This window comes from Nematolebias whitei, chromosome 22 (genome assembly GCF_014905685.2).
Source record: "Nematolebias whitei isolate Nwh7 chromosome 22, NemWhi1, whole genome shotgun sequence".
In the NCBI taxonomy this organism is placed as follows: domain Eukaryota; kingdom Metazoa; phylum Chordata; class Actinopteri; order Cyprinodontiformes; family Rivulidae; genus Nematolebias; species Nematolebias whitei.
Window position 1 is genome coordinate 10,290,908 of NC_056519.1, and position 11,957 is coordinate 10,302,864.

The 11,957-nt window shown below is 36.8% G+C and overlaps 1 protein-coding gene across 2 annotated transcripts in view; it reads left to right on the plus strand.

Moving 5' to 3' along the window:
• The window catches only part of grm8a (glutamate receptor, metabotropic 8a), a 327,929-nt gene that overhangs the window by 268,405 nt on the left and 47,567 nt on the right, over positions 1-11,957 (plus strand). The window contains exons 7-8 of one of the 2 annotated variants that reach the window (XM_037695788.1): positions 7,095-7,234; positions 11,273-11,419. In XM_037695788.1, coding sequence (XP_037551716.1) covers positions 7,095-7,234; positions 11,273-11,419 — 287 coding nt within the window. The remainder of the gene's footprint in view (positions 1-7,094; positions 7,235-11,272; positions 11,420-11,957) is intronic. The other variant, XM_037695789.1, reaches the window with a different exon arrangement.

Genomic DNA, 11,957 nt, shown 5'->3' on the forward strand with positions numbered 1-11,957 from the left:
ATATATATATATATATATATATATATATATATATATATATATATATAGTTTCTATAAGGATATTTGCTGTATTTTCAACACTCCTGCTTCCCTTGGGTCAAAATGACCCACAACCTCTCAGTTTTAAGACTGGGGCCTAATGGGCCATTTTGACCCAAGGGCAACAGGAGGGTTAATCATATCCTTGCAAACACGGTACCATAACACCACCACCAATTGGCATTTTATAATGTATGGCTATCTTTTATATAGTATAACAGTTAAGAATTGATGCTATGTATATAAATGGTAATCGGCTGAAAATTGTCAGTCAGGTCATCTGGACAGTTTCTTTTTTGTGGAAAGACGTTTCGCCTTCTATCCGGAGGGCTCCATCAGTCTGAGGAGTCCCAAGTAAACTGTTTTCCCCACTAAGCAGTACACTCCTTTAGTGGACCAACCAGTTTGCTGGGGATAAAATGGTTTCTGGGGGCTGTCCTGTCCCCTGTTGACTCCTCCCAGGCAGGCAGCCACAGCTAAAGTAGTTCAAGACATCAAAGTCCATGCTCAATCATTCAGGTCCATTGTACAGGACAGCCCCCAGAAACCATCTTATCCCCAGCAAACTGATTGGTCCATTAAAGGCATGTGCTGCTTAGTGGGGAAACAGTTTACTTGGGACTCCTCAGACTGATGAAGCCCTCCGGATAGAGGGCGAAATGTCTTTCCACAAAAAAGAAACTGTCCAGATGACCTGACTGACCATTATTGGATTTTGTACCTGGATGATTGAGCATGAACTTTGATATAATCAACTGAGTTTATTTTTTTTTTTATGTTTTCATCTCCATGAACAATGCCAGACCTTTGTGTGGCGTTTTAACAATAATGCACCAAGGACAGGAAACCAGGTGAACATGCACATAAAACCTACTCATTGGGTGTAAACTATAAACGCAAAAAGAAAAGACAATAGTGAATGCATAGTATTTATTTTTTATTCATTTTTTTTGTCGACTGATGACAAAGATGAACTTCTACTTTGTGGCGTGTTATTCCAGTTGGCCCAAATTTCAGACATATAATGGGAACAATACTCAGACAGTGATGACTGGGGAGATAGATTTTCCTGACAGTATTTAAATCCTACCAACACTTTGGTGTTTGTCTCTTAAAACTTGAGTTATTTTGCATGTTTTTAACTATACTTGATAAATACTGTAGATCTTTTTCTGCAATGTTGACTCTCTAATGTTGTTTACAGAGATTGTTTATTAAAATAACCTTTTTGGTTATAGATTATGCGATGTGATAATGGGTTTTTGCTGATGTTTTTTTTTTATTTTTTATTCTTGTTCATTGAAGTAAAACAGAGAGAGGTTTTGCTGTAGTTAAGCCACTGACACCAACAACACAAACACAAGCATTTAATCTGTCATTATTATTATATATGTCATATTTGGGGGTGGGTTAGGCAGGAAGTGGGTCTATCATAATGTTTTCAAAAGGTTGTTTGTTTGATGTTGACCTAAAATGCAAGAGTGATATTTCAAGATTGTTTAATCTAGAACCTGCATTTCAAATTATTCTGTTTTAAAGCTCCTTAATCCCAATTACTGTGTGAACAGATTAACTCTATGTCAATGTCAGTGTGTTACTCCTCATTTTTCTTTTGAATTGTCTTTATTTCATCTTAAATTAATTAAATTAGTTCTGATATTCAATTTAAACTAGTGTCACTGCATGATAACGGCCATTCATTATTAGGCATTGTTGCCTTATTAAAGAAAACTGGAGGTCCAGACTTGTGAGCTTCTCTTGCAAATCTGTAGAAATGTGTGTGACTTCTGATATTCTATAGTTAATACCCTCAGGGAGAGCTTTATTCTGTGTGGAAGCTAGAGACCTGTGCCTCTGGCAGGCAAAAAATGGTATCTGGCTTGAAACCATTTCAGTGGAGCGTTTGTCATTATGATGGTCTGCTGTAGCTCCGAGGAAATCTGAGGAGTTAAAATAAGCCCAGGAAAATGTTAGCGTGGACATTTTTGCTAACCTGCTTTAACAAGAGAAAGTTTAAATTTTCCCTCCGTCAGCTGTGGCAACTCAGAGTGAGCACAAAAATATATAGGCTCAAAAAAAGATAGTTGTAAATTAGCATAAAATATAAACAATATTATTTCACCCAGTTCACTTACGCAATATGTTAACAAGAAATTATAGTCTCTGAAATGTGCAAAGATATTTATTTATTTAGAATTAAGTCACAAAAAGACTTTGCAATTGTTTTTACATGCCTGACGCTACACCACCGAGCTACCACAGCCCTCTGCGTGGAGCAGAGAGCTGCTAACGAGGGCGCCCGAGAGAGCAGATGGTGGAAGTTAAGGGTCTTGCTTGAAGGCTCAGAGTGGGGAAAATGAGGGTTCTTCAACTGTCCCACTTTCATTTCGACGTTGTCAGTCTGGGGAGTCGAACCAGCGACCTTCCGATCACAGGCCCACCTTCTCTAACCTCTGCACCATCACTTCCCCTTACTCTTTTTACTGTGCATAAATGCTAAACTGCATTAGCAGCAGTTATAAAAAAGTGTGTTTAGATAGAAAATATGCAGGATGTGTTTGAGTTCATTTTCTTTTTGAATAGCAAGATAGGCAACACTTTGGAACATCGGTGGCGTGTTACCACGGCAACAAGTGAATTCATAGCTTTTCAAGGTTAACTTGTTAAAAAAAAAAAAAAGTTGATCTGTTGCTGCTCCAACACAATGTAGCTAAAGTACATGACTGCATTCACATGGATGGACTGTTTTGTTTTAACTCATACAGCAGAAAAACAAACTGTTAATTCATCATCATAGCATAAGGTGTAATATTTTACATCAGCTGTTTTGTGCTTTATACACGATGCTTGATAAACTCCACCTGATGCACCTTTTCCAATAGTTGATATTTCTCTGCAAATAAAAGGAGGGTTGGAGTTAATTAGCTTTGAATTGTAATAAATAAATAAATAAATATTAACAGAATATGAAAAACGAACAGGGGTTGAACCTGCATTGGAGGCAACCTGATATGTACAGTGTATTGGAGGAGTAATTGGACTTTAATTTAATGTAGATGCACAATACAAATACTTTATATGTCACTGGTTTTTCAATTGACTCAACTTTGTTCTGATCAGACGCAGCAGAGCCTCAAACATGTGGCTAACACAGATATACTGTATCAAGGTTGTTTTGATGTACACTTGTGGCTTAGGCAAATTAAACGTCAGTAAATCTGCATATCTCATCCCTCACTCTGCATTAAAGATATCTGGAAAATAGTTTTTGTCATTCTGTTGCGCATTTATCTCATCACCAAATACTGACTAATTAAATTAAAGGTCAAAAGTAAAAAAAAAACTGTATGAACTTGTATGAAGAGTCGACTTCACCTGCAACTGTAATCAAACTTGCAGGTCAGTTCTCGGTTTCACCAGGACAGGGCAGTGGCAGATTTGATTTAATGACCGATTCTGTAACATCCTAGAACAGAGCATAGAACATTTACGGTAGTTCAGTCGACACAAACAACATTTACTTCTCCTGTTTACTGTGAAGAAGAAAAAACAAACACTTTAAGTCACTTTTTTGTGGCGCTTTTTTGGAATCCTGCAGGTAATTGTAAGTGAAGTTAGTCATGTTGAGCTCACTAAATATCAGTAAGGTCTTGACCTTATTATAAAGTATTTTAAACTCATCAGCCATAACATTATGACCACTGACGGGCAGTCCTGTTCTTTTTTAATATCCTTAATTCCCATATATGTTACTTTGACATTTTCCTACAATCGAAACATTTTGAGAGTAAAAATAAAAGGACTAAGTGTTAAGTGAAAGTTAATATGATGTTTTATACTTTTTTATGAATGAAATACACAAAACACAGTTCAGTGGTAATTTTTTAAAGATTTTCAGTGAGGCAGCGTCATGGCGGCTTGAGCAGTCATACTTTCAGAGGCAGTTTTTAAAGGCTGTGTTTGCTCTACAAACCACAAAAAAATATATTTTTAAAGGAAGATGTCAAACATACCACTTAAAGTTGTTCCTCAAGATTGATATATTTTGTGTGCTCATGAAAAGAATAATTTATGATGCTAAAAATAAAAGTCACTCAAGTGAGATGAACATTTCAGAACAATCAGTGGGCTCCTTTGTCCTTTAGGAAATTGTTGTTTTTCAACTGAGCGGAGAGAAATTCAGCTTCATTATACTGAGAAAGATGTCAGAGAAGCCTTGTTTTTTTCTGATAATGTGTTAAACGTGTACTTCACACAAAATCCTTGTGGCTGGCAAGCATGCCTTTGAATCTCCTCAATAAAACCATTGAACAAAAAGAAGTTGTTCAGGATTTTAACAATATATTGACTCAATAATGTCATCTCTTGTCATTGTGTGTGCGTGCATGTGTGTGTTAGAGATAATTTCTGCTCCTTTTAAAGAAATGCGCTGTATTTAATCTTCCTGTTAAAATGCTTGCAAATAGATTTGGTGCAAATTTAAAGTAATAGTGTTTTTCATTTTTTTTAATAACGGCTACTTTCAGGGTAAACAAGGTTTTTGTTCTGCACAAGCTGATCCACCCGTTTAATTTCGCTTCAAAGAGTTTCTAAATTTCTTAGGATGTACAGCCTCTGGCCAAAACAAACAGGAACAAAAGGCGCTTAAAGAATATTTAGAAATTTCCATAAAATGATTCCTGCTATCCTTACTGGTTCTCGAGCTGGGATGCAACCCCATATCATCAATGGCTGTTGAAATGTGCTAATTGTTTAGACATTTATTATTAAATGCATTTTTTTATTGAATCGAGCAAAGATTTCAATGGTCCAAATTTAGATTTTGCTTCCCTTCAACTCTCTGTGATTTACATATTTAAATCCATTCCATATTCTACTATATATTCTATACTGTTCATATTTGAGTGTTAATGTTGGTAGTAGTGTATCTGCTTCAGTGCCTCTTTCCTGCGGAGTCCCGCAGGGCTCGATTTTTGGACCCCTTCTGTTTTCACTCTATCTGCTCTCTTTGGGTTCTATCCTGAGAAAACAGGATATTTCTTTTCACTGCTATGCTGATGATTATCACTCAGATTTATTTGCCCTTAAAACCAAATAGTTCTGGCTCCATTCATCCTCTGTCAAAATGTTTTGATGACATCAAGGCATGGATGGTTGCAAATTTTTAAAGTTTTAATGATCAGAAGACTAAAGGCATTGTGTTTAGCCCTAGCTCTACTGCTGTCTCTGATCCTGTTAACCTTAACTCTCTTGAGCCATATCTTAAGTAGTATGTTACAAATCTCGGGGTTTTAGACTCTGACTTTAAGTTTAATAAACAGATTAACTCTCTTCTGCAGAAAGGCTTCTTCCAGTTAAGGCAGATAGCTAAGCTTAAGTCAGTGTTGACCAGACCTGACCTTGAAAAACTAGTCCATGCCTTTATTACTACCTGGCTGGACTACTGTAACACAAATACCTCTGCTGAAACCCTTCTAATTGGGGCAGCAGCGGCTTTACAAGCTCATTTTCTCAAAGTCAGATCCTTACCACCGTTTAGTAGAAGGTCATTTCAGTCACTTGTATCAGTGCTCTTGTTCTTTTTGTCATAATCTATACCTCATGCCTATAGGTGAGAGCTGGAGCATTTATCAATCATTAAATCAGGAGCTTTGCATTTCAACTCAATTTCGTTCCACCTCATGTACATCTGATGCGATTGACAATAAAGAAACTTGAATTTATCATTTTTTTTAATATTATTTTACTTAATAACTGAACATTTAAAGATTTTTTATTAAGTTGGTGTGCCATTAGTTTTACTCCATGTTTATTTTCCGTGTCTATTGCTAGTTTTGTGTACACAATTTTGTTCCGCCACATGTACCACATGCCATGTGGTACATGTATGACAAATAAACTCTGACTCTATGACTCTAGTTTTCCTTCAACCATTTAGTTCTGCTGTTTGTTTTTTTGTCTCCAATATTTTTCCCATTTTTTCTTTTAATTTTAAAGCACTATTTTTTTGTTTACCCGTATATAATTTATCTTTTCTTACCGTGTATTTTCTTTCTCCAATCTGCATTTTTCTGTTTTCTTTTTTATTTATTTCTCATCAATCAACACTACAAATGACTTTTTGCACACAAGGAGTTTCCATAATGCTGGGTTTTCTCCTCATGCACACTCAAATTGGATTTTTTAAATTCTATTTCACATTCAGCAATATAATTTGATTGTATTGCTATAAAAAAAAACTAAGGCAGCCAATAAGACAGAATGATAAAAGGTTTGCGTTGAGCTTTACTGAAGGCAAATCTGAAAGGTAATCTAAATGTGTTGGTGCATGCACACATTCAATCACCAGCACACACAAACACAAACAGGTTGGAGTAAAAGTGATTATGTTTTGGCTTTCAGAGCTCATAAACATGCTGCCATAAGAAATATGATTATGTATGACTAGATAAAGCATCAATATGTCAAGAAATTTATATTCCTCACTTTTATTGTTTTTTGTTTTCAGGGAATGCAGCTTGCAGATGCAATATTCTTTTAATTTACAAATGATCTGGCTTCTATGCTCATTTGTGCCTTTTTTTTAATACTTTTAAAAGTTCATCATGCCTGTACTAATCAAACAGTTTTATTTATTTACCTTTATTGGTAGTCTCGTCGAATCACAAGGACTCATTTTCAAGAGAGACCTGTTTGGGAGCAGATGGTGGGGGTTAAGGGCCTTGCTCAAGGGCCCAGAGTGGGGCGAATGAGGGAGGAGGAAGGTGTGGGTGTTTCACCTTTTCCACCCACATTTTGATGTCAGTTTCGGGAGTCGAACCGGTGACCTTCCAATCACAGGCCCTCCTTCTCTAACCTCTGTGCCCCCACTCCAAACACGATGCCGATATGTGTGTGCAAATCCAAAGTCACCCTTCGCACTGACCTTGACCAGCGTTTGGGTTCGAACCCACAGCTCGTTGCTTCCCAGCGCAACTCGTAACACACGGAGTGAAATTTCCAGACAATTCGTCCTTGTACAATTTTACTAAGCTGCTGTTCTGTTCCTGTTCCAGGAAGTGCGAGCACACCGGTGATGTTTAATGAAAACGGAGATGCTCCTGGAAGATATGACATCTTCCAGTACCAGGTCACCAACAGATCCACCACTGAGTACAAAGTCATCGGCTCCTGGACCAACAAATTACATCTCAAAGTGAGATTTTTGCACACACACAAACACACACCCACAGACTGTTCCATAAATATGTCGCTTCACCATATACGTCGCATCTGTCATGCATCATTGCTGACATGTCACGTTTATTACGTGTCACAGCTGACAACCCAGAAATGTGAGCCGGTGTGCCAAAAATCGATTAACTGCCAAATAGCAGCCGCAGAAGTGTGCATGGGAAGGCCTTAACAAGAATTTAACAAGATTAACACTTCAATTATTAGTTTGCTCAGAGTTATAGTAAAGGTGTGTCTCAGTAGAACTTTTATGAAATAAATGCACTTCAGTGGTCAAATTAGCTGCATTTCACCGGGGCGGCGCAGTGAAATGTAGCTGATTTGACGTTGCTACATGCGAGCATTACGAAAGTGGCAGGCTTTGGCAAGCCGATTGTGTCATTAATAATCACTTTTACCTATTACATGACACAACTGCATGCCATAGTGCTCCAGTGCCATCTAGCGGCTGAAAATTATAGTGTTCAATATTTTCAGTCAGAATGAAAGAAAACGGTCATATCTCAGCCAAAATTAGTTTATAAATATGGGAAAAAAATCCATAAATATGTCGCTTGGGTGTATAAATCGCAGGGCATGTAAATTATGCAAAAAAACGCAACCTATAGGGCAAAAAATTTGGTATGAATAAAACTGTGCAACTGCAGCAAAAACTAATTTTTTTTAATTTTTTTGTAAAAATGTTGATTTTTAAAACACGTGATTAGAAACAGCTAAAATCTTTTAACGGTATGATCTTTACGCATTAAATATCAAGATTATTTGAGAATGACAAAAACAAATTCTATCTGTGTTGTACAGCCTTGAGTCCACTCTTCACGGCAAAAGTTTGTTGAACTCTTTTGGCCAAAAGCATTCAAGCCTTTTCAGGTTTTAGGTCCCTTCCGAGCTGCCTCAGAGTTCAAGCTTCAGCCAGGGTCACAGAGTCTTTACTGTACATTTATTTGCATCATTATTCCTAAAACTTCACTGATGAAACACAACCAGACAGAAACCTCAGTGAATGTCTCGAGTTTCTTGGTCGCACTCGCACACAAGCTTCCATATCAACTCCTGTGGCACTCCGGAGTGCTGCGTTATAAATCCACCCAGGACTTCATTAGAAAAGCCAGATGACAGATGAGAAGACTAATAGACACAAAATGCTTCCTGGCTGATGGACGCTCCGGCTGACTGAGAGTGAACGAGCGACTCCAGCAGTAGAGACACACATGATTAAATATTTTGACGGCTGACAAATCAACAGATGTCAGTTTTTTTTTTTTTTAATAACCCAGTTGGGTTTGAAGGCACAATGAACATTTTCATGATCAAGAAGTTTGAATGTTGATCAGAATAGCAACTGACACACCTTAAGAACTGGAGAACTATATGTCAACTACTCAAGCGGTGTGTGAGTAGGCAAAGCATATACAGTAGTCTCTCGCTACTTTGCGGTTCTTTTATTGTGGCATCGCTCTATTGCGGTTTTTCAAAATAAGATTGGACATGACACACAATTGGCTGATTGATGGATGAGCCGCACGATCGGCATGACATTTTTATTTAAATTAAATTATTTACAATTATTTAACACCTGCTGCACATTTGTGCAGCCCAGAGCAGCAGAAAAAACATCCTCCTGCAGCTTTGTGCAGCACATACTGCTGTAGGCTAAACTTCCTGCTGCAGATGAACAGCTGATCAGTTGTTCAGTGTGCAGAGCGAAGTGGGCGTGGCCAAGAGCGCTTGCAGGTGGCAAAGAGCAGAGGAGGCAGGGAGCTGAAATCATGACATTATGTGCTCTTTTAGAGCGTTTAGAGTTTAGAAACATTGTTTAGAATATTGCAAGAGTGTGGGAAGGGTTTAAAACGCCTTAATATATATTTATATAAATAATAAAATAAACTACTACTTACTACTTGTACTACTATTCCTACTTCATGGTTTTTCACTTATCACGGGTCTTCAGGGTACGGATCCCCTGCGATAAACAATTTTTATTTTTAAATTAGACAAATATTGCCTAAATAATTGGACTGAGCTAGGTGTTACCATGAAAATGAATATGCAGTTTTTGGGATTAAATCTATATACACTGTTATGACTTGTTCGACCCAATAAGATCAGTTCTATTTAATGATTAAACAAAATTGATTTGTGACTCAAATTTGCTGATTTGTTTTTTTTTTTTTTCAGACATGCTCTTAAAAAAAGAAAAAGCAGAAAAGCTACAAAAAATTATGTTTTTGTTTGAAGAAAAGATCTCATCAGCCAAATTTACTTCTCAGAAGAATGGCAGCAGCATCAAAGTGAACAGCAACAAACACTAAAAGTGTGCTTCATCTTGATCATGTGGGTCAAATAATAATATAGAAAAATACTTAGTTATTTATAACAGAAAACACATTTTCAACTCTGGTGAGATACTGAAAAAGTTCCAAACACATTTACTGCCTGTCAGATTTATGTTTTTTTGTAATATTGTGTAGTGTTTAATTGGCTGTCATATTTTATAAAAATGTTTTGTACTTTTAAATTGAGACTTGTGCGTGAGCAGTCACTTTTACTATCAGGCAGTAAAAATACAAATGTGGTAATATCATAGGCTTGTTCTTTTATGTCACTGTATTGAATTCAATCTTATAGTTTTTAATCCAAATTTATTGAACCCCTTCATATAAAAAGGGAATAATTTGTATTTGTTAGATTTCACTACTTGTGTGTCTTTGTTGAGTCAAATCATTGGCAGTGTTTAGGCATGAGTATTGTAATGGCCACAGATGAAAGATGCACAATCATACTGGGCACAGGTTAAATACCAAAATGGTTTGATCTGCCCACAAAAACAAGACAAAGGAGAAACTTAAAGTATAAATACAAAAATTGTAAACATTAAAGGTTTAGCATTTCTTGAAGGAAAGCATATCACCTGCAACCTTTGCTGATAGTTTTTATTCAAGATGGCATCCATATCCAACCACTACAATCACATCTTGTGAGAAAAGTTATTACTTAGAGTTTATGTTGAGGATTATTACACAGCTTATATTTGTATTTGTACACATAGTCTTTACTTTATTATCTCATAATTTAAAGTACGGTTTAATTATTTGTGTTTATTATTGTAGAAAGGTACAAATAAACTATTCTACTTTATAACAATAGTTGAATTCATTGACCTACAACCTAAAGCATGTGACTATAAGTGGTGTAGTAATGTTTTGTTCATTAGAATTCTGAGGTTTAATGATATTATGAGGAAATAGAAATATTCTCAGTTTATTGCCTTCTATGGGATATAAAGATAAAAACACACAAAAAACTTTATTTTTACTAAAATGTTTATAATTTACTGCTTTTTTTGTCTGTGTGAATTCAAGGCTATAATAAATAATGTCTCGATGTTTGCACATGAACTCTAAGAGTGTATTTCTACTGTCAAATTAAAAGTACTTCCCTGTCCCTGGTGGACAATGAAACTTCCTCATGACTAGTTTTCTAGAAATGCTCCATTTCTCTTCAGCACTCATGGCGATCGATGGTGCTCAGGGAGTCGGCGTACTAACAGACTTTAACTCAAACTCCTGCATGCATAACCACAAATCAGATGACGCACACAGACCAGACATACAGAAAGCTCAGGGATTCACTGTGTGTGACACAAGCAAACAAAATGCATGCATTGAAGAACGTATGCACACACAAACACACATGGAGGGAATACAGATGATTTATTAGTGCCTGGTTATGGTGAGGTTGTTGGCTTCCACACTAGCTGGTGTTTGTTTTGTGCCTGGAAGCTCTCAGCCAAAATAATCAGAGGGTCTGCTTGTGCACTAATTCCTTTCCAAGATCCCCTCAAGACGCAGCTTCTACAGAAGGTTAAAGGACGCTTAACACACTTCATCGCATGGCTGTCAATTTTTTACACCTTTATTTCCCTCGAGAAGACGTATAAGAGGTTTAATTTAGCTATTTGTACACACAAATGATTACTGACACGCGCTGCTCGTCTCAGGTGGAGGCCATGCATTGGAGGACAGGTGACTCTTCTCTGCCGGCGTCTGTGTGCAGCATGCCGTGCCGCACAGGAGAAAGGAAGAAAGTTGTGAAAGGTGTGCCGTGCTGCTGGCACTGTGAACGCTGCGAGGGATACCACTATCAGGTATTTAAAAAAAAGCTGATGAAGGTGGGACCAAAGTGGTTTGTTTTAAATTTATATATGCAGGAAGAAGCCCCCAGATGCTATTACAGCAAGTGAAGGAATGTGATATGAGGTTGAGGGGAAAGGTCTCATCACACATTATACAGATGCAAATCCTGTGATAATTTTGTCTTGGAGACAATTTGGCATCCCATCATCCTCCTTATGATAAAAAAAAAACAATAATATGAGCAGGGAAGTGTTTGTAAAGAGTTCCCTCACTCGAGAAGCAATCAAAGAAACAAAAATATTAGTTAGAAGAGCAGCAGACAGCGCTCAGTACATATTTTACACATTCATTTATTCAGGTAGTGTCAGCTCGTTGATCATAAGAAGTAAATAAATGTTTCAATGTTGCACAAACTTAAACCTTATCCACAAATAGAAATTGTGTGTTTTATTTTTAAATATCTACCAGATGTAATTTAAACTCTTGTAAAGGGTACTACACATTACATGCAAATACAAAATTAAATAAAGGTAAATGTACCTGAGTTAG